Genomic DNA, 24,441 nt, shown 5'->3' on the forward strand with positions numbered 1-24,441 from the left:
GTTCAACTTAAGTTTTCAGTCAAGTAGTGTCAAAATAATAGTATGGCCTAGCCAGGGAAATGGTAAATATTTAAGATTACAGTGTCAGTGGAAATAGTTTTCGCATGAATTAAAAGAAAAGCATTCATTTGAAAATATTCCCAAGTAGGAAGCCAAAATAATTCCAGTAGAATTTTTAAAAGACCAGAAAAAGCAGTCCAAAAATCCAGTTTGAAAGACAACAATAAATATATAAACTGTTAAGCAAAGCCAGGAATGTAGATTACTTTGAAACATCTACTTATTTCCATTTTAATGAAGAATTAAAGGATACAATGTGTTAAAGACATATTTAAAAGACTAGCAATGGGATAAGACAGATAAATCAAATTTTGTTGATATCCCAAATAATTACAAGGGACTCTGAAAACGTAGTGTAATTCAGGTTTTCTTTCCAGTTTAAAAATTTCTATCCATTGCCTCTATCTTTGGTGTTACTGCCACCAATAAACACAGTATACAGCTTACAAACCTAATTACTATATTCAACTAGGAAAAGGTAAACCAACATCATTTCTTGAAAAATAAGAAATAAAGAATGTGATTCTACTTAATTTTGTCTCATGGTCCCACAATATTCTGAAATGTCATGCCAAAATGTAAAAGTCCAAAAGGGAACATTATCATTTACTGTAACTGCACCAAAAATTTAGCTACTGTACGCTGGTGTGATGACAGCTAGTAGTACGCAGAGGCTACAGAGAGACGTGTATATATATATATAATATATATATATGTTTATATATATATATGTTTAGCTTATAATTAGTAAAAGGTTCAGTTTAATGTGAAACTGAAATACACAACAACATAATGCCTTCATGTAAATACGCTACAACTTGTTTTTTTGCAGTTTAAAAGGATAGTGTAATTACCTTAAATTTACACAAAACATTAAGAAACATGGTAGTTGTTTATGATTAAAATAAAATAGCAATGTAAATTAATTTAACACAATGTTAAATATATTCACATGATCACCACTGTGATTCAACATGGCCACTAATGCAGTTACATATCAATATATGTACATAACATTTGCCACAGCAGTTTTTGTAAGTTTGACTTTTTGCGGACCAGGTTTACGAGACAAATAACCTTGTATCGATGCTTTCATATTATGAAAAAGTAAGCAGTTTCATTCCTCTGGGGGAGCTGGAGGGGAGAACCTCTAAAAAGTCAGTGTCAATTGAAGAGAGTTTTACCTTCTTGAATATTTGAACTTGTTGACCAAGAGAGATTCCTATAAGCTGAGGATACACACATCTTAAGATAGTAATGAATCTCATAACATTGTCAGTGGCATTTAGCAGGTGTCTGCCTCCAAGAGGAACACCGTGTCCTATAGCAGAGCCTTCTGAGAATATGGTTGCTGTGGCTGAGGTGGCTGTTGGCTGCCTCCGGGCTGAGGGAGGGTGGATGATGTTAAGTTATAGTTTGGCACCTGGGACACATTAGGTCCTGCATTCTGGTACAGAGTGACATCGGCAGTTGCAGCGGCAGCAGTAGCAGCAGGAGGAGGACTATAGACGGGAGCCTGGCTGGGATATGTGTTTCCTTGAACGGAACTCACCATTGTACTGTGGAGGAAAAAAAACCACTCAATTAGATCAATACTGATTTATGGAACAACTTACAGATAAATGGAAAAGCTATTATTAAGCATTCATTCATATAGTCAATTCACTTAATAACCTTTTACTAAATAGCTATCAAGTGCCAAATATTGCTATTTTAGGCACTGTGATATCAGGCATTGTGTTAAAAAATGTGTGTTATTTAGGCATTATGCAAAAAAGGCGGGGGAGGGTTGTGGAAATAAGTCTATACCACCATGCAGCTTCTTTTCTAGTGGGAGAAAAAGGGTAAAAAACACATGTATCGTGTGTCAAGGGGTTATAACTGCTAAGAAGAAAAACAAAGCACAATAAGGAGGACCAAGAGCAGCTGGGGCGAGGGATTCCACTTTACCGTAGGGGACCTCTCCAATAAGGCAATATTTAAGCAGAGATGTGAAAAAAGTGAAGGACTCAGCCAGATAGTCTCTAGGAAAATGCATTTCAGGCAAACAGAAGGCTTTGAGGACAGGAAACACCAGGTGTTTTCTGCAGCAGAGGGTGGCCAAAGGGAGAGCAGCTAAGATCACCCAGCGGAACTGGGGTGGTGGGGACAGGGCTGGAGAACACACCGTGCCTGACGGCCACAGTAAGGGCTGTGGCTTATACTCTGAGTGAGACAAAAAGACACTGGCTGGTTCTGAGCAGAAGGATGATAAGATTCCATAGGGTTTAACAGGCTCCCTCTGGAGCAGGATAGCTGACCGCCGGCTGTTATAATCGACCAGGAGAGAGCTGAGGGGCAGCAGAGCCACGGTGATAATGGTGGAGATGGGAGAAAGGGTCAGATTCTAGATATATTTTGAAGATTAATGCCTTCAAAATATGACAATGAACAGAAGAGTCCAAAATGCCTGAGGTTTAGAACCAAAAAACTGGCAGAAATAACTGGTAGAGTGGCCATTCACTGAAAAGAATACTATGACAGGACTACAGGAGACTTGGGGTGGGAGGAGTGTGGGGAAGACCAAAGGAATGATCTTGGACCTGTCAAGTACGGTGTCCAAAATATACATAAGCAAAGAGAATGCATAGGCAGTCAGCTATTTATGCCTGTTGTCCCGTCGGGAGGTGTGGTGGAGAAATATGCATCTGGGAATCCTTGGCAGATCCACGGCATTCAAAACCACAGGGCTGCATGAGATCCCCTAGGGAGCAGCTGCAAACAGAAAAAGGCAGTCCATCTACTGAGCACTGGACCTTGAAATCAGGAAGATAAAGAGACAAGAGGCAAATGAGACTGAGAAGAAGTGGCGGTGAGGCAGAAGGAAAAAGAGAACAGTTATGGGCAAGTGAAGAAAGTATTTCAGAAAAGAGGAGGGAAGAGCAAACTGTCAAATGGAGGAGGAGAATGGTGAACTGACCAGGAGTCCGGCAATAAGCGGATCACCAGTGTCCTTGACAAGAACTGTCCCGGTGGACTAGTGGAAGGGAAGGCCTCATAACCTCCTTTCTCATATTTCCCTGAAAATACAGAAGCACAAGCTCCACCAGCACACTGATCAACTCTCTGCAGCTGCACTCCCTCGGGTACTGAGCTTGGCCTCCTGCTCCCACTGCTCTGCTGCCAGTACTCCCATCTCAAGCCCCTCCACTTGTGTACTGCCCTGAAAAAAAATCCTTCAAAGGGTTGTCTTTACCTACTACCTCTACTTCCTGTCTTCCTATTTCCAACTGAATACATGTGTTTCCACTGTAAGACACTAGGTTAGCTATGTAAAGAGAGGTACTAAGATGCTCTAACACTGAGAATTCCCCCTACATTTGGATTAAAAATATAAAACTAACTATATAAAAAGCAACAGCCAAATTTTCAAGATATTGCCGATTTCTAAATTTCCCTCCAATTGTTAAATTACCTATAAATCTATTGTTGGTAAATTCAATGCTCTTGTACTCTACACAAATGCATTATTTGATGGTAATTATTATGAGATAGTAATTTAATGCTACATTTCAATAACTCATGTGGTGACCGAAGGCATTATTTGTCATCAATGGTATGGCCCAAAATATTGCCATAATATGAGTCTATGTGCTGAGTTCTGGAGTCAGAATGTCTGGTTTAGAATCTTTGCTAAATGGGACTTTAGTTCTGTCTCCAGGTCTCAGTTTCCCCATCTATAAAATGGGGGTAATAGTTTACCGACTTCATAGGTTATTATGAGGAATAAGTAAGTTATTTGTGTAAAGCATACAGCACAGTGCTCAGCACATACTAAATAATCCTTAAATGTTAGCATTACGGTAATCATTCTAAATTTACAGTTCCACCGTCCACCCAGTTGCCTGGGGCAAAACCGTGCAATTCACCAACACTTCTTTCTCTTATCTCTGCAGTGCACTATCTCCCAACTATGTCACCCAATGTGTAATTATTTGCTACTCTCCTAAATAAGTCTTTCCAATTAATAGCACTGTATCTTGCCCATAAATACTCATCATTTCTTGCCTAATATCCGTGGTCTCCCAGCTTCTAATCTTGCCACTATGAATCCATCTACACTACTGCCATTTAAAGCCCTTTCTGAACTTTTTCATTATCCTTAAGATGTTATCTAGGACCTGCATTCTCTGACTCCTGGCAGTGTCTTCAAATACGTCTCTCCCGGATGTGGAGAAATAGGAATACTTTAACACTGTTGGTGGGAGTGTAAATTAGTTCAACCATTGTAGAAGACAGTGTGGCAATTCCTCAAGGACCTAGAAATAGAAATTCCATTTGACCCAGCAAGCCCATTACTGGGTATATATCCAAAGGATTATAAATCGTTCTACTGTAAGGACACATGCACACGAATGTTCACTGCAGCACTGTTTACAATAGCAAAGACCTGCAACCAACCCAAATGCCCATCGAAGATAGACTGGACGGGGAAAATGTGGCATATACACACCATGGAATATTATGCAGCCATCAGAAACGATGAGTTCGTGTCCTTTGTAGGGACGTGGATGAACCTGGAAACCATCATTCTCAGCAAACTGATACAAGAATAGAAAATCAAACACCGCATGCTCTCACTCATAGGTGGGTGTTGAACAATGAGAACACATGGACACAGGGAGGGGAGCATCACACACTGAGGTCTGTTCGGGGGAAACAGGGGAGGGACAGCAGGGGGTGGGGCGTTGGGGAGGGATAGCATGGGGAGAAATGCCAGATATAAGTGAGGGGGAGGAAGGCAGCAAATCACACTGCCATGTGTGTACCTATGCAACAATCTTGCATGTCCTTCACATGTACCCCAAAACCTAAAATGCAATAAAAATAAAAATAAAAAACAAATACATCTTTCCCTGCTCCCACAGATGCTTTAATCCACTGGCAAATGTGCTGCTGGAATGCTGACATGCGCCACGCCTTTCACGCCTCCCATCTCTGCTCACTCCGCAGGTACCACGCCATTCCAGACTACCACATCTTTGTCACAACAGAACATCTTCCTCGCTTTTTTTCTATTAGCTAAGAGTAACACGCTTGGAAAATTTCCTCAAACCGTGAGGCTCCTAGAGCACAAGGCATATATCTTTCTTTATTTGTAAATCATGTTGTAATAAATTATATGTTTTTTATGTGTTTGCCCCTACTACCCAGTAAGCGCCTTGAAGCTAAAAACTCTCAAGTGCCTAACATAGTGCCTCGCACATGCTGAATGTAGTAAACTCAAATCAGAAACAAATGAATACATAAGCTTCAGTGGTCTTATAATATTCACGGTAATTATCACTTATTATCGCCTTATAATACTACCATCACTACAGGTAGCTTTAACAAACTGTCATCAGTGGCACCTCCCCCAACTAATAATAAACTGTCTTAGGATGACAGAAGTCTGAAAAACAGTTAACTCTAACACCAAAATTTGATGTAACAAGAGACAGCCTCTCAGATATATATAAACTGAGGAGTGCTAAAAAACCTGCCTACCAAATACAACAACAATTCTCACTGACCTTGATTTGTCACTAGAAAACTCGAGTCAAATATGCAGGACACCTCTAGCAAGGAGACTTCTAACCCTGGCCCTCACTCCTTCCAATCTCCTCACCCTACATATGCTCTACCAGCAATCCATCATTTACCCGTTTAAACATACAAACACTTATTTGTTTTTATATATTGATAAATATATATTACATATTGTACCTTTACATATAGATATTTAAACGGCCTCTAAGCCTTTGTGAAGCCTTTGCAGGGAATTTTTAAAAGTACACCTAACTGGTCTAATACAGAAACTGAAATTGTCATTAACGCTGAAACATGTATTTATAAAATATTTACTGAGCTCCTATCCAGTGTAAAACTGTGTGCTACATACTATGGCTATAAGGTGAAAGATACAGTGCCAGCTCTCAAGATATTGTTGTTCAGTGGGGATACAAACAAGTAAAAAGGCAACTACCAGCCAGGAAACAGAGTACACACACAGTCCTCTGCCAGCAGCCAGGAGGAACAGTGCTGCAAGGTGGGAAAGCAAGGAAGACGTCCCAGTAAAAATGCAGCTAAGGTAACAAGAAAAGAATACGCAGAATGAGTCAGGACCAGAGGGCTAATATTTCAAGAAAATGCTCTTCAAAAGGCACCTGTTGAAATGAACATGTGGTCCTGGAGAGGTGACATTAATAGCTACACTATATGGGTAGGGTTGTGCCCATGCCTGGGATTTCACATCCCGAATGCAGAAGCAGAGTCACTCACAGAGTGAGTGAGCAGCAGGGTGCCACAGAGCTACAGAACTTCACTGTTAAAGCACCTACCAACAGTTTCTCTTGTTCACAAGGATAATTTCCCAAGGTCTTGACCTTTAAGAATAAGTCTCAAATAATCTCTAGTAACAGGGTAGGTACAGCAGCAAGCGACACATTCAAACAGAGGCCTAGCAGGGGAAAGGAGGCATTTCTGGCTAATACTAAAATAGCTGAAGGGGTCCTATGTAAGTCAGGAACCTTAGCTGTCTTCTCAGCAATTCCTACCTTCTACCCACTTTGCATCTAGTTTTAAAGCAACATGTTACTCTAACAACAGCTGCTTGCTTATTTTCCATAAGAGTATTCATTTCCACAGGAAAAATGTGGCACATATACACCATGGAATATTATGCAGCCATCAAAAACGATGAGTTCGTGTCCTTTGTAGGGACATGGGTGAACCTGGAAACCATCATTCTCAGCAAACTGACACAAGAACACAAAATCAAACACCGCATGTTCTCACTCATAGATGGGTGTTGAACAATGAGAACACATGGACACAGGGAGGGGAGCATCACACACTGGGTCTGTAGCGGGGAAATAGGGGAGGGACAGCGGGGGCTGGGGAGTTGGGGAGAGATAGCATGGGGAGATATGCCAGATATAGGTGATGGGGAGGAAGGCAGCACATCACACTGCCATGTGTGTACCTATGCAACAATCTTGCATGTTCTTCACATGTACCCCAAAACCTAAAATGCAATAAAAAAAAGAATACTTCCTGCAGCTAAAGTATACTCAGTATGTATCACAAACAATTAAATAAACACTGCACGTTAAAAAAAAAGGAAGTATTCATTTCCACCAGATCTCAACTTAAAAAAAAAATTCTGCAAAAGAGCAAGCTACAATTAACATTTTTTTCTAAGCTACATAACCCACTAGGGAAGGCCCTGTTTTCTGACACTAAGAATAGGCCTCACCATCATCTCCCTTAAAGTCATTTCGGAATACTAGATCTGACAACAAAATAATGCTTGAAAATCTCCAAGCACCTCCAACACGTAACTCTTTGAGGATGAACAGTGCAATAGAGAGGGCGGGACAGGAGCATTCCTGGGCACTCCCAACTTTGCTGGAAAGGTTTCTAGAAGTTGTACCTGTGCTACCTAGAAACTTCTGTTGCCAGCCAGAATATCATAACTTCTAGAATACACGCTGGTAAACTCTTAAAAGCCCATCCTTTATCTGCTTCAAGGAAAAGATTTCAGCTTAGAGTCCCATTAAAGCAAAAAAAAAAAAAAAAAAAAAAAAAAAAACACTTACATCATAATCATTTAACTACATGACAGAGAGCACTGTAGGTAAATGGGCCTCTGTCATCACATCTTCAGCCAACTGCCTCCTGAGAAACAAGGGCGCTTATCTTCTTGTATCTTCTTGTTTCAAATGGGGTGTCTTGCTATAATGTAAATTACATTCCAAAGTAGGGCAAAAATAAGAAAATATTTGTCTTAAAGAGACAGCCCAGAACTATATATTTTTAATCTCAGGATTTAGATTTTATATAAAATGTGTGGGAAAATGACAAACTATAGTCATTAAATGTAAATTTCATTAACGACATTATCAAATATCATAGATACAAATAAAAATAACAATAAAAACTTATGGTAAGAGTAGTATCAAAAATATCGGGCTGAAACCAAATTATAGGAGTTCAGTGAGTCAGGAAGCAGAGGACCAGCTTGCCGACTGGTCCTATAACACCACAGAGGCACCACCACTCATCACCACGAATGGGGCCACTATATGACGCTGACCACAGATATTTCTTAGCCAGATTTTATAGTTATAAATAACTGGTGGCACTTTGCCAGCTGTAACAGCACTAACTCCAAAGAAGAATCAATAGTCAAATTACTTTGGGTAAGCAGCCTGAGTTGGCTGACTAGGAAGGGCTGGGTTTGCGGACGGCGGGCCCACTGCCTGGCTGAGAGAAGACAGCTGCTCCGGGGGAAGACTGTAGCTCTGGAGGTGGCTCATCTGCGCGTTCCCCGTGACCAGGTAGGCACCACTTGGAGGAGGCCCTGCATATACCTGGGACAGTTAAAGAGAAACCATATTCAATTCTAAAATTTTAATAAGCACACCAGACTTTCTCTGTAGAGGTAGTCGGTTACAAAAACAAGAAAAATTATCACTCTGGAATCCTTTCTTAAAAGTTACTTCTGTCAACAGACATTATGAAAAACACTTTTCAATGAAATAGTTTGTGGACAGTTTTCATTTTTACTTAAACATTAGCTAAACTCATGTTTATCTCCATACTGAAGCATTAAAGAAACTGACCCTGAAACTCTATACTAATATAATCTCCCTTTCTATTAAATGTATTTTAATATTCTGCATGCTGGTATTTTTTAAGGAATCCCAAAGGATATTTGGAAAGTATTTGAACTCATTGTTTTGTAGCCGTAGACGACTGCAATGGATACAAGACACATTACCTAAACTGCAGTTTACCGAACAACAGAGCAAGCTAATTTTCTAAAGCAGGGATCAGCAAACTTTTCTGTGAAGGGCATGACAGTAAATATTGTAAGTTTTGTGGACCATGTGGTCTCTGACACAACTATCCGGTTCTTCTGGTAAATCAGAGTGGCTGTGTTCCAATAAAAGTTTATTTAAAAAAAAAAAAATAACAGGCAACAGGCTGGATTTGTTTGCCTCCTTCTGTACTTAAAAATGTATTTTTTAATCTAAAGAGACTGAAGTCTTAACTATCCAAAGTCTGAAACATATAATGTCCTAATTTTCTGCAGTATTCATTAGCTCCTTCCATTTAGTACTTTTGTTCAACAGACCCACACGGGGATTCAAAGGGTCTTCATTATAAACACAGCTATACCAGTCCTCATAACTGTATTTTGTCATTCTTCAAAAACTGAACATGAATGTTTTTTGCTTCTCTGTCTAAACTGGTGATCAAGACTCTAAAGCAGCTGCCCTCTAGCCCCAAGTTTTTTTGGTCTAGCTGTTCATCTACAGGATGCTGGTCCCTCATTTCTGCTAAACATTAATCTGAACACAGCCCGTGCCCACTCTACATGGAAAAAAAATGGAGTATCTGGCTAGTTATTCCCTATATCCTTACCTTGCTGAGTTTGTGAAAAGGGGGCTCTTAAAATAGTTGCTTGGGGTGAAAAGAGAGCAGAGGGCTCTATACTGCCTTGCATGCATTCTCACGTAAAGGAGGGAAGAATTCCAGATTAAAGCAGTTTTAATTACGGAACTATATTTTGTTGGTTTATAATAATAAAAATAAGGTTTTTACCTCATTTTTTTTTCACTGCATTTAAGTTTTCCTTTTAAGGATAACTAGAAGTTTATTAGATGTTTAAGAGAGTTTTCCTAGCTCTAAAACATTTTGTGCTTTTTACAAAACTACTTTACTGAAACATGTTTGACCTGCAAAAAGCCTATACATATGGCGTGTACACAACTTGATGGTTTTGGACATAAACACTCACGAAATCATCACCACAATCTATGCTATAAACATATGTATCACCTCCAAGCGTGTCCTCTCACTCTCATTTCTGTTTTGTAATAAGAGCACTTAGCACAAATAGATCTTTATATAAATAAAAACTCTGAAAGATTCAGTAATCATTAGAAATTCAACTTAAATTCAACAAAAACTAAGGTCCTTAAGTAAATAATTACATTATGACGCTTTAAAACTACGGGCCTCAACCCTGAAGATTCTAATTCAATAGGTCTGGATTGGGACTGGAATATCTGTATATTTTTAAAAGCTTGATGGGTGATTCTGCTATATACTCCTGTATAAAAGCAATCTCCTTTAAACAAACAAAAGCCTATTAGCATAATTACTCTATTATATACTGTAATTGTCAAGTAAAAAAATTCTGTTAAACTTTAATTCTAAACATTACTTTTAGAAAGTTTTCACACAGCTATTCCAAATAATCTCAAATGCATTTCAGAATTAATTTATTTATTTATTTATTTATTTATTTTCGAAACAGGGTCTCACTGTTGCCCAGGCTGGAGTGCAGAGGCGCAAACATGGCTCACTGCAGTCTCAACCTCCTGGGCTCAAGCGACCCTCCTACCTCAGCCTTTCGAGTAACAGGGACCAAGGAATATGACCCAGCCTGGTTAATTTTTTTTCTTCTGGAAGAGACAGGGTCTCACTATGTTTCCCAGGCTGGTCTTGAACTCCTGGTCTCAAGCGATCCTCCTGCCTCGGCCTCCCAAATTGCTGAGATTACAGGCATGAGCCACCATGCCCAACCACGCATTTGAGAATTTAAAACAACATAATTGGGCTTTTAAAAGCTTACCTGAGAACCAGAAACACCAGATGACTGCATATAATACGGTTGATTCTGTAACTTTGCATACATGGAATACATGGGATCTTCGTTCATTAACTTGGTATATAAGGAAAGTGCCTCCATCACTTTCACATTAAGTTCTGAGAGTTCTGAATGTTTTCTGAAACATGACACAATAATGTGAAATAGTTGTTGCTGAAATGATATAATGTTCTAAATAATGACACACCAAAATATCAAAAATAGCAAAAAGTAGTACTAGTAGACATTATTAAAATTTTCACCTATAACAAAAATATCCTGCGTTTTAGCCCTGAGGCAACCAAAAGTGTTTAAGGTTTATTAGGTGCTGTGCTGAGAGAACTCCAGCTTATCGTACCAGACTCTACCAGAAATAGTTTGGTTTCTCTAGTTACTAACATATGGGTCATTTGTGAGCTCTGATAATGACACTTCAGCAAAGATGATTACACAGCTAGCCCTTGTTTTTACAAAGATCTATCTGTACTGGTCTTTTTGACCATATTGTAAAGGTCAATTAAATCCTCACTTTAAAAAAAGAACAAATGAGTCTAATTCTCAACATCTAACAGAATACAAGTGAATGAGAATTGGTTCCTCCAGAATATTGTTTTTAAAAACAGGCAGTTATAGCCCATTTTGCAGTTTATAGAGATAGCTTCAGGAAAGAAGGTACACAATATAATGTACCCATGTTATTTTACCTATCAATATCTTCCAGCTTTTCATCAATGAGAGGTCCCATCTGGTGACACATTGCTAAAATGACAAGATTTGAAGAAATATAAGAAAGTACAAGAAAAGAATGTGAATCTTTCATAGATATTTACATAATTTAAGGAAAAAAATTTAATTTGGAGTAATAAAAATATACATTCATTAACCTTAGTCCACAGAACCCAAAATTCATTTTCTTAAAGTATAATGGTGCCAACTTAATCTAAAATATTAATTTCAAAATCTTAAAGTACCATTTTTCATTTTACAAGATTCCAAAATGTTGAATAGAACATGCAGTTTGGATAGAAAACTATAAGAATTCAAGTTCTACCCAAGGTTTAAACTGCATATAAAAGTGAGCCTGGGTCAAGGAGAAGTGAGAAATGTTCCATTTTTAATACCATTTTCAAAACTCATTCTTTAACAGGACACCAGTTATTAACCTCTAAGTATTCTTTATTTACTAGGTATATAGAAAACAAGTTTTACCTTCAAGATGAAGTAGCTCTGGTAGGTCTGGCTGATCATCACTGGGATCTGTACTTTGCAACATCTGTAGCAACTGGTCCATTTTTTCCTACAGGAATTAAGTAGTTAATATAAAAAGCAACCAATCTTTATGCAACTTTATGTTCTCACTTTATTAACTAGACAAACTTTCAAAATTTATAGTTATGGAAACTCCAATTTTGCTTTTATGTTTTCAATGTCCCATGTATTTATTCTCTTTAGAACCACATGAAATCAGAGCCTTAAAAGTGTTGTCTACATATTTTTGAAACTGCTCAGGAGGCTGAGGTGGGAGGATCAGTTGAGCCCAGGAGGTCAAGGCTGCAGTGAGCTATGGTCTCACCACTGCACTTCAGCATGGACAACAGTGCAAGACCATGTATGTATGTATGTATGTATGTATGTATGTATAAATAAATAAATGAATACAACTGCTAATAGAGATTCTCTGAAATAAGAAGAAATTGAGCCACACTTAAACTTACAATGTGTGAGTTCGTCTACCTGTTATGTCATGCTAGAGGATTTTGCTTTGTTTCGGAGCAGCTTTAGCTTAGCCATGCCAACAACTGTACTACCCATCTCAAGATGGCATTGCTTATGACTAACAACTTGCTCATTCCTTCTCCCCCATGGTGAATACAACAGCTGTTTGAGTAAGGCAGAGCTCAGTTGTATCACAGCTACTCTTCTAAGTGGGACTCTCAGGATTTATTCTACATTTTCTTTCTACCAGTATTTCAGTTAATCATAAAAGGAAGGAAGAAGACCAGTGGTTTCTCAATTTTCCTATGTGGGAAAGGCTGGAAGGTATCTAAAACCAGTGACACAGATCTATTTCAGAATCTTTGGTTGTACAGAACAACGGAACTAATGAAACCATCATTACATAAACACATCTTTTGCTATATAAGTACATATGCATTTATGTTTTTCAAAAAGTCAAAACATATCTACTCTACCATGACTACTACTAAAATAATTACAATCCATGCATGGTTTTTACATGGTTATGCTACTATCCATAGGTAAGTAGGGTGAATAAAGACTACTAATTCTAAGCAAAGTAATTATTTAAAATTTCAAAATTATGTTCTATGTAAAAGAAAAATAGCTTGAGAAACAAATTAATCAGAGAGTGAAAGCGACATAAGTATATGAAAGAAACTCTTCCCAAGTCAAAAGAATTCTGTATTTTGAAATAAATACTAATTTCCAATGTAAATGATTCACAATTTTCATTTTAAGCAGCCTTAAAAACATGTCAGAAAGTTTGCGTACCACAGACAAAAAAAGGTCAAATGAAAGTGAGGGTCAACACACAGTTGGTTACTGTTGTGTTTGCTTACAGAATACTATACAATATTTAAAGTTATTTAGTGTCGAAGAAATAGGGTTTCTAGATAGACCACTAGTCTGCCTCTGTAAGCATTTTCTTATATAATGCCATCACCCAAACATAACTTCCCCTAGCACAGGTGGATTTCTTGCCCTTAGTACAGTCTTTCACAGTTTGTTTTGCTCTTCAAATTGTGCTTCTGTCTCCCACGAAAGACTGCTAAAAGCCCACAAACCCCTTCACATATTTCAAAGATAACATCTTATTTTTCATAAGTGTAAAAGGTTACAAAGGATAAGATTTCCAGGACATTAAGTGTTGACACTTTAACTTAAGATAGTCAAAAATACCTTTAAAGGGATTTAAACATGATAGCAATTTGCTGCACTCACCATTACAATTCAAAACACAGTCTCTGTCAGGTATTTCAAATTGTTTTTCTCCTTGAACTTACCATATTTCCACTCAATATCCCCCTTAAAATTTTATCCTAATATACTTGAAAGTCTACTGATGATCATATGAGATTTCTTTACACTAAAAATATGTACACTGATAATACTCCAGGTGTTAGACACATTCATATGTATAAGTTAATTATTATTATTAATAATATATTCTTATTTTTTGTTTTTATAGTTGAAAGTGGGGAGAAATTTGCTCATATAATCAAGCTAGTATAGCAATATCATTAAGTTACTTCAGTATCTTCTGAGTTCTATGCCAGGAATGACAGTGGTCTGCCATTAAAAATTATTTTTAATGGACTAGCTGAAAATTCACTTTGTCCTGTTTTTAAAAGCAAAAACATGAAACCATTTCAGCTGTGTTAGCTAGTCATTAGAGTCATTACTTTCTTAATACCAACACCAATATTTGGAATCATCCCTGGTAATCCTTATACTCTGAGGCAATGTACCACAGTAGTCTTCACTATGCGCAAGGGGTAAGCCTTTCTTCCATAAAGCGGGAGAGGAGAGGGGAAAAATGACAAATGGTAGGGGAGAATGTTCTCAGGAAGATCAATTTTAGGAAAGAATGCTATGGCAGTAAATGAGGATCTGAAAAGATTCTCTTTAAATTATCTATACCAGGGGTCAAGCAAACTTATTCTATAATGGCCAGCCAGTAAATATTTCAGGCTTTGCAGGCCATATGATCTCTGTTGCTACTACTCAATTCTTCCACTGCAGCACAAATGCAGCTACAAACAATATATAAACAAACGTGTCTGCATTCCAATAAACAAGCAACAGGTTAAATTTGGCCTGAGCGTTTGCCATCCCTAATTTATACATTGTGACACTTGAAAAATCCTGTATGGGCTGAGTGTGGTGGCTCCCGCCTATAATTTCAGCATTTTGGGAGGCTGAGGTAGGCAGATCACAAGGTCAGGAGATCGAGACCATCCTGGATAACATGGTGAAACCCCGTCTCTACTAAAAATACAAAAATTAGCTGGGTATGGTGGGATGCGCCTATAATGCAGCTACTCTAGAGGCCGAGGCAGGAGAATCACTTGAATCTGGGAGGCAGAGATTGCAGTCATCACGCCACTGAACTCCAGCCTGGCAACAGAGTGAGACTCTGTCTCAAAAAAAAAAAAAAAAAAGAAAAAGAAAAAGAAAGAAAGACAAATCCTGCATGGTTTGCTAGTTGCATAGTTTAATGTTGCATTATTAATTCAACAGTTATGGTAATGTTGTTATTTTCAAAACACAGTAAGTTTGAATAGAAAAAGACAACCACAAACAGGCTTTTTACTTTTTCACAAACATGCTTAAAGATGAAAAAGGTAGCCTGTTTTAATCTTTTCTTCATATGTAGTAACAGCAGATATTTCTATAAAGCTTAAGTAAATACGAGTGATTAACTTAATTCAAGAAATCGCAAACTTAAATCCCAAATAATACAAATTTAGGTACCATTATGTGGCTCCAAAAATTCTGGTATGTGACCAAGTTGTTATTATATTTTTGAGCATAATTACTAAAAATATACATTGTTTTAGGTGTGACAATGACATATGAAGACATTTAACATAAAATTAGCATAAGCTTTTCCTCAAATATTAGAATGTGTTCAATACAAGGAGGAACCATGAATCATCTCCAATGAAATTCAATATATTAGCACTGCTTTTATGAAACGATTTAAGTAGAAGTAATTTAATGACAATTTTATTTTTAGAATCATAATTTGTTTCATTCAACAGATAGTCAATGAGCGTCCCTTCCTCAGTAATGTGCAAACAATCTTAATATCCTTCCTGAGTAGTTGGGAAACAGTTTTTGCATGATATCAACAGGAGTGTAAAAACCTGTTTTGCTCAACAATTTGACAGTATTAACATGGAAAACACATAAATCCTTCAACTCAACAGTTTTACTCCTAGATATCTACCCTAAAAAAACACAAAGATAGATGTTAAAAAAAAAATCTCACTACGACACTGTAAAAATTCTAAACAACCTAGGCATTCAACAGTAGATTCAATAAATCATGATAAGCCCACTCTATGGAATATTCAACAGGAATTTAAAATGAGGCTCTGACATGGCAAACGTAGGACTGGAGAGGAAGTTTCAAAAACAATCCGCATCATCTATATTGCTTGAATTTTTATAACAAAAAAATACAAAATGTTTACAACCAAAAAACTTAAGTAATCAATTTTCTTTTTAAAAGCAAAACCATTTACATTTCAATACAAAGTACCAACTCCTATCACCATGGAAACCACTTACCTCATCAATAAAGGCTGGTTCCGGCTCTGGTTCTATTGTTTCAACCTGAACATCATCACTAAATTGTACCGTCTTCTTCTCTGTTTTAACTGTAAGATAGTAAAAGTTATCTTTTCTTTATAACAAATTTAATATTCTGCTTTAAAGCACTTTAACTTCCAAGAGATCTGGGAATTTTTCTTATATTCCCAGCCAGCTGAAAGGCATACTTTAAGAAATAATTGGGCAGTAATAACACAGCATTACTTTATGAAATTCTATCAAGATTTCTTAATTTTCTCTTGTAAACATTTTACATTTTCCATAAAAAGAGATTTCACTAAAAACGAGTTACATTTCTGAAAAAACATTAATCACCCACTACATATCAGAGTTTAGTAAGCTGGAGGACAAAAGCAAAGTTTTACAATGGCCTAAGTGAATTCTGCAATTTAAAATAAACTCCCTTTTTAAATTACCAATCCTTCAAGGAAAAATCTCATTTGATAGAAAAATATCTGGTTTGAGAGAAAGATCACACTACTCCAATGTAATGAATGGGAAAATCAGCTATGTATTCTCTGGCATGCCAGTTAGACTTGTACTAAGAGAATGATGTCCAGGCCAGTGGGGAACTTTGCAAGTGGCCTTGGCAGAGATCTCAGTTTTCCAACAAATCAGTCTGTATTTTCTAGTTACATAATATTATTTGACATTAAAAAGTGGTCATTGGAGGGATCAACAATCCATTGGCTGGAAGCACATACTTTTCCTACTCACCAAAGCAATCTTTAAAAACTGTTTAACATAACGGTAGCTATATGACAACCTCCATTGTATGATCTCTGTTGAGAGGCACATTCAACTCTGATGAACACACTTCCTTTATTTTTAATCCTTGCATCAATGTGGTCAATCAGAATTCATAAAAATATTAAGAATTACGATGAAAAGGGAGATGGGAGGGGGCAATTTAAGGAAGGGGAGTAATGCTTATTAAACTATTGAATATGCTTGATGGAATATTACATTTCCTCCAATGAATTTTCGAAACAATCCCATAAGACAAGCCCATTTTATAAACAAGGTGGTTTGAAAAGATTAAAAACTCTTGTAAAATGGAAAGCTTTTAATGACAAAGCCTGTATATGAATGCCAATCTATCTTCCTCTACTAGCCCACACTTCTGAAATCTGGCCTGTGCTTGTGATTTTACCCCAAGAACATGAAGTCTGATCACTTACGTACTCTGTGTGGTGTGCTTCTATATAACATAGAAATAGCTTAATCTCCAACCTAAGAAATATAATCATTCCATTCAAGTCACCAAAAGCAAAATTCTACATACAAAATAAGTTTCATCTGATTCATTTTCCTAGGAAGGAAAAGAAACATCTCCTGCAGACATTTTTGCTTTTTATACCTTGAGCTATTACAAGTAGAAAGCTGGAATAGCACCGCATTGGCCTTTACCCATAAGAAAACACATGGCAGACTTCACATTCTAACAGCTCTTGATACACAAGTTTGCAGCCCCTTTTCTTACAGGAACTAATACTATGAATGTATAAAAAACATTATTTATATACAACATATAACAAAGCGTTTTCACAATATTTTACTGTATCTCCAAAACAAAAGCAAGCTAAACAGGGCAGCTATTTCTATTTGACAGGCTAAGTGATGAGAGCTTCTATTTCCTCAAAAGAATGATGCTCTGGGGCTCATGCTAGTGCCTGCTCTCCACGCTTGAGAAGTACAACCCCATTTCATAAGCTCTGATGCTTCGTTTCTGTTTTATATTGTCCAGAGTGATAAAACATAAGAAGAACTAGAAAACTCATATTGAAGCTGCATTGCTATATGACTTTAAAAAAAAAAAAGATGAAATGACTCCAGAATCTACATGAGATACTGGACCTTATCTTGAATGGAACTCCAAGCAATTATATCCTTTCCAAGAACCGATTCAAGACAAAAAAAAAAAAAAAAAAACTTCAGAAGGAAATAAAACATCATTACCAGCCCAGGTTATTAAAAAGTCAGCACACTATGTAATGCCATTTTAAAAAGGTGGACACATTTTTGAATTCTCACAGACACAGAAAACATCATTGAAAGATGACATTGACAGACTCACCAGTCTGTCTCTATAAAAATAACACCAGACACCCTGGCAATAACTATGAGAGCCCACCATTTTCTTAAAGATCTGTAATTTCTGGTTTGCTGTTAAAGCCTTCTCTTTCAAGAGAGGTATCTCTTTATTATTAACGCATATATTTCTGTATCATTTATTCTATAAATATTTATGTAGTATGTATTATAAATAAGATTCACTACTAGGAGCAGCTAGAAATAAAAAGATGACCAGGACAAAGATTGTTTTTTTCTTAAAATTCTTAAAAACTAAAAAACACCTAAGCATCTTGTGGTTTATAATTTTCTTTGATCCCTTCTATCCAGCATTAAAATAAGATAATATGAGCTATTTTGCCAAATAACTGTAGCATACCAACCTATTCTTTAAAATTTTTAAACATTTTATTATCAATCCAAATCTTTCTAGGCTGGTACATATTTTTCTGTTTTCCTAAACAGAGGAAGATTATGACTTAAACTTTGCTTAGGGTTGGGCGTGGTGGCTCACGCCTGTAATCCTAGCACTTTGGGAGGCCAAGGTGGGCAGATCACAAGGTCAGGAGATCGAGACCAGCCTGGCCAACATGGTGAAACCCCGTCTATTCTAAGAATACAAAACTTAACCAGGTATGGTGGTGCACGCCTGTAATCCCAGCTACTGAGGAGGCTGAGGCAGGAGAATAGCTTGAACCCGGAAGGCAGAGGTTGCAGTGAGCACAGATCACACCACTGTGCCCTAATCTGGGCAACACTGCTGTAAAAAGTTCAGTTTACTCAACTTCCATTAAGACGAGGATTAGAAAACACCATTTATTGGCAACCTGGAAAATACTTACTCATTTCTGGTTCAGCAGTAAGATCTGCAGTCACAAAATTAGAAGGAAATAACCCTATGCCTTGATGGGTTTCACCTTTCCACCAGTTAGGATCACTATAATGAACAAAAAACAGGGCTTAACCATAACAAACATTTTTATTTCTATAAATCTTTATATTTTGTAGTATTTAATTTACACTATTACAAAATTTGAATCTTAAAATAACCTACTGAAAAAGCCAGTGAATCTTTCTTTATAATAAAGGAAGAAGCAGCCTCAGAAAAGGTGAGCAGCACACAATTGTTTATCTTTTTAACTGCTGATGCATGCCTTGTAGTTAAGGACTCTCTCCAAAAAATAAAGGCACTCATACGAAAAATTCTCAGCTTCAGACGGGTTCCAGAGTAAGAACCCTTTGTAATGAGATCTACAGACAGGCTCTTACCTTCAGTCTTCATTCCTAAATCATTGCTCCTTCTAGTACACAGCAGCAAGTTTTTTTTTTTCTCCCAACAGAACAAATATGAAAGATGACACTGTTTACAGTGTAAAACATTCACAAGGAGTACACTCCTAGGTGTAACCTCTAGTACATGGAGAGCTAGCGAGCACTCAATGTTTCTGAAAAAATGGATGCAAGGTTTTGTGCAATTTCTAGCTAACCAGCTCAAACTTTACTTCATTGTCTACTACTAAAAAGAAAAAAAATTAAAATATGTCTGAATGTTTGTGTCCTCCCAAAATTCACAGGTTGAAATCCCAACCCCCAAAGCCATGGTATCAGGAGATGAGGCCTTTGGAAAGTGATTAGGTCATTAATGAGATTAGCGACCTTATAAAAGAGACCCCAGAGAGCTCATTTGCCCCCTGCTGCCATGGAAGGTCACAGCAAAATGACAGCCTTCTACAAACCAGGAAGTGGGCCTTAAACACACAGTGAATCTGTTGGGTCCCTGATCATGGACTTACACTCCAGAACTATGAGAAATAAATTCCAGTTGTTTATAAACCAGTTTGTCTATGGTAGTTTGTTATGGCAGCCCAAATGGACTAAGGAAATAAGTTAGAGAGATACTACAGGAATAACTTTAAATCAATTTGAGCTGATTTTTAAAAACCACCTACAAATTTTAGTACTTCATTATCAGCAACAAGCATCAGTAACAATTCCTTGTCAAGTACAACATCACAAAGCTATAGTAAAAAAACAGATACACTGATGCACTGTATCACCTCCTGAATGATAATGTAAATGTATAATTCCATATAAAATAAATTTGTTCCACATGGATATACCATTATACGTAAAACAAAAAACAAACAAAAACTCAAAAGAATGTAGATTTCTTACAAATTCTGTAAGTACATATACATATTCAGTGCTTTTCTAAAACTGTAACTTTTAAAATAATGTAACAATCTACATTACTAGATGGAACCAAAAATGAATAGATTAAACTAGGCCTCCCAAACACATTAAAAACTATTTAAGTAATAAATAAGAAAAAAATTAAACAACAAAGTAAGAATCCACAGGTAATAACACAAGCAAATCAGCCAACTGTCTTACAGAGAAGTATCTGGGCCAATATTTACTATTACATTTGGTAACTGCATTCAACAGGAATAATATGAAACACAGAAGCCATACCTATTTTCATATGAATTTTCAATGTAATATTAACATTACCTGTCATCAAGAACTGTAATAATTTCTCCAGCTTTAAAAGTAAGTTCATTATCTTCAGCAGCTTCAAAGTCATATATAGCACGAACTTTTCGGCCTTCATGTTGGTGGTTAGTTAAGAGGTTGGATGTGCTTGGATACAAAGTGGAAAGGGTGGTTGACTGCTGCCTTTGTTCCTTGAGGGACAACTCAATGGCTAGAAAACAATGAGTTTTAAAAGACCCAAAAATGTTATTATATCCAACAATCCAGAGAAGTAGAAAAAGATATCAAGGTAAAAGGTATTCTTCTTTTAATAGTATAGTTAGAAACTAGAACATATCCTGATATATTGAACAAAAATCATTTTGTCAGTTTTATTCATTCACCCACAACTGAAAGTTTAAAAATAAATTAACAACAAAAAAAGGAACAGAATGATAACTCCTATTTTTACTGAACAAATACAATTTAAATTACTCTGGGTAATTAAAAAATACAACCTCTTACATCTACTTTTTTTTAACAGCAGATATTTTGTATTTTTATTGACCTTTTTAATGTATTTCTATAGCTTAAGTTTTCAAAATAATCATCAGAATTGCCTGGAAAGTCAATAGTATGAAGCTTCACCACAGACTTACTAAATCAAAGCCTTAAAGGCAATCTCTGAGAATCAGGATTTTATTGCTCCAAGGGTAATTCTTATCAGTCTAAAGATTCAACCTAACAAATCCTCCAAAACAGATCTCAAATGAGTCTCCTCTGTCTCCACCACTACGCCCCCAGTGCAGACCATCACCATCTGTCAATCAGGCTCTGCAATGTAATCTCAACGTATTGATTATGCTGCTTTCAATTCAACCCAGAGACCTTTCTGCTCTTCCACTCTTGTTTTAGATTAATAAAAGAACAAATATGAAAATAAAACTTTAAAGGTATTAAAAGTCAATATAGAAAATTATCTTTTAGGACCTTGAAGTAGGGAACAGTATTTTTTAAAAGCCACAAAAAAGTAAAAATCATAACAGAAAGGCAAACTTTAGCTGTCTCAAAACTTAAAATTTCTACTTGATAAAATACACCATTATCAAAGTTAAAGTCAAAAACCAGGAGGAGATATCTACAGTAACTGTAACAGGTAACAAATTAATATTTCAAATAAAGACATCTACACATCATTATTTTATTTAACAAAAGGCAATTTACTCAAGAGAAAATCAGAATAGCCATTTCATATATAAAAAAGGACTCTGTCTCACTAGCAATAAAAACAAAATTAAAATAACAGGACATCATTTCAAACCTACCAGATTCACAAAAGTTAAACTCTTAACTTTAAACTCTTAACTCTTACCAAGTATTGTCAGAGATTAGTAATAACAGCTTTCATATATTGCTAACGGAAAAGGAAATCACACAACCATGTATGGACCAATGCCATGATCCAACAATCTTGCTTTTAGTCACATGTAACAGAGATAATCACATATATGTGCGCAGAGAATATTTACAAGAATATTCACTGCAGCCTTATTTTAATTAAAAAAATCAGAAATAATCCACACATTCATCAGTAGGAAGACAAAAATATGGTACACCCATTAGTACACTGGAATATTATAGAACAGTTAACCAATGTGTATGTCACATGAATAGATCTCAAACATAATGTTGCATGAGAAAAGCAAGTGGCGAATGGCACTTAGAGTGTACTATCTATGAAAAACAAACTGCTAGACACAAACACCACTTGATACTGTTTTTGGATACACAGTAAAGTAAAACTGTCATAAAAACATAGACTGAAAGGACACGTGTGACAGTAATTGCCTCTCAAGAGAAAACGAAAGAACATTGAGGAGGGAAACAAAGTCGATTTCAGCTTTAGCTATAATGTTCTATTTATTTTAACTTTAAATATCTCAGAGGAAAAACAGAGGCTTATCCTCTTCCCACCATCAGGGACTTAAAAACGCACCTTTTGCTAAATCTTCTTCTTCTTTTTTGTTAGCCACAGTACCAGGATCCTTGGCTACAAGAGCTGGGCTTGCTTTTGCTTGCTCTGCAGCCTAACAAAAAAAGAGGAACACAGTATTTGAGGGTTGTCAAATTTTCCTACTCTTGCTTACCCTAAGAATTTGCAAGACCTTTCTCATCAATCTAGCACAGATTTCTGAAAGAAACCCAAACTGCAGCAGCTTCCACCTTGAAGGGAGAGGAAAAAGAATCAGAACTGGGAACACAGAGAGACAGTAACTGGACCCTTAGAGGAGGCAGCCTAGGCACACTCTCCCAGGTTTGTGTCAAGAGGTTCAACTAAAAGCACACAGTACACAAATCAGAGAAGACTTCAATGTGTTTAGAAGAACTCCAAAACCAGAAATGGGGCTGGGAGAGAGAAGGAGATACTTACTTTAAACACAAATAGTTTAAAAATATATCTATTAGGCTGGGCGCGGTGGCTCACGCCTGTAATCCCAGCACTTTGGGAGGCCGAGGCGGGTGGATCACGAGATCAAGAGATCGAGACCATCCTGGTCAACATGGTGAAACCCTGTCTCTACTAAAAATACGAAAATTAGCCGGGCGTTTGGCACACGCCCGTAGTCCCAGCTACTTGGGAGGCCGAGGCGGAAGAATCGCTTGAACCCGGGAGGCAGAGGTTGCAGTGAGCTGAGATTGCGACACTGTGCTCCAGCCTGGCAACAGAGCAAGACTCCATCTCAAAAAAAAAAAAAAAAAAAAAAAAAATATCTATTAATACTTGTAGTTATCATTTCCTTTTGGATCAAGTGTCAGAATGCTTCAGCAACTCAGATTTATATATAATGATATAAATGCTCAAAACTCCTATTTTGTAAAGCAAATTACAAATAGTTAATTCTGACAGTATTTCACTGCCTACCTTAAACAAATTGTGTAAATAAGGGAATGCACGGCAAATACATAAATCAATTCACACTTGTGGGATTACAAGTTTCTAAGCCTATGGGCTCCTTGGCCTCTCAGTTTTTGCATAGCATTCAAGGCAAATAAGAATTTAGCCTCTCTTACCAGTCTCCTTTCCAACCATTCTACCAGTTACCAGAAACTGCTAGCAGTTCCTGTGCAGTCTATATACTGGTAGTTTACGTGTCTGACACTCATTTGCTTCTACTTACAATGTTCTCCCACTATAACTCCTTTTGTTCCATTCACTTTTTGCCTTTTGAGTTTGAACACATCACTCAGTAATCAGCTAAACTAACATTCTCAATGAAACATCCCTAAACCTTTTAACGACACATTCTCTTGTTTGTTTTTATGATAACACCTTTAAACAAGGTGCTGTGATATGAGTGGTTAAGAATGTAAGCTGTGGAGTCGGGCAGATAGGAGTTCAAATCCCAAATCTGCCACTTTCTAGCTGGCTGACATTGGGCACATTAGCCTCTTGGTGCCTCAAGTTCCTCATCAATAAAATGAGTACAATAATAGCACCCACAACTCATGGGCACCTTACATCCTATTTAGAGTATTAAATTAACACATGTGATTCCAAAATCAGATGAGATGGGCTCATCCAGGGTTTAAAACAAAAAGTATGTAACATGACCTCCAGGGGTTTATAATGTATGTAGAGGTAGTACACATGACAACTACAGTGTGAATGGACTTCTACCTCTACAGATGCAAAGTTTCTATATTTTACCTCAAATATTAACTCAAAGTAGATCATGAAAAGTTATGAATGCATATTGTCTCTCCCAGAGCTAACAACTTAAAAATGGAATTCT

At 36.9% G+C, this 24,441-nt stretch overlaps 1 protein-coding gene across 3 annotated transcripts in view; it reads right to left on the reverse strand.

The window, feature by feature from the left end:
- Nucleotides 1–275: 275 nt before the first annotated feature.
- STAM (signal transducing adaptor molecule) overlaps nt 276–24,441 on the reverse strand; it is a 70,304-nt gene continuing 46,138 nt past the window's right edge. For 2 of the 3 annotated variants that reach the window (XM_064368393.1, XM_064368394.1), the window contains 9 exons: nt 22,644–22,734; nt 20,687–20,879; nt 19,015–19,109; nt 16,058–16,146; nt 11,951–12,038; nt 11,446–11,500; nt 10,727–10,880; nt 8,278–8,453; nt 276–1,619 (listed from right to left, as the gene is read on the reverse strand). In XM_064368393.1, coding sequence (XP_064224463.1) covers nt 1,382–1,619; nt 8,278–8,453; nt 10,727–10,880; nt 11,446–11,500; nt 11,951–12,038; nt 16,058–16,146; nt 19,015–19,109; nt 20,687–20,879; nt 22,644–22,734 — 1,179 coding nt within the window. In that variant the 3' untranslated portion in view covers nt 276–1,381. Of the gene's footprint in view, nt 1,620–7,679; nt 7,816–8,277; nt 8,454–10,726; nt 10,881–11,445; nt 11,501–11,950; nt 12,039–16,057; nt 16,147–19,014; nt 19,110–20,686; nt 20,880–22,643; nt 22,735–24,441 lie in introns of all 3 variants that reach the window. The other variant, XR_010339488.1, reaches the window with a different exon arrangement.

The sequence above is a fragment of the Aotus nancymaae genome, unplaced genomic scaffold (genome assembly GCF_030222135.1).
Source record: "Aotus nancymaae isolate 86718 unplaced genomic scaffold, 86718_ANA_hifiasm-v0.15.2.pri h1tg000077l, whole genome shotgun sequence".
NCBI lineage: Eukaryota > Metazoa > Chordata > Mammalia > Primates > Aotidae > Aotus > Aotus nancymaae.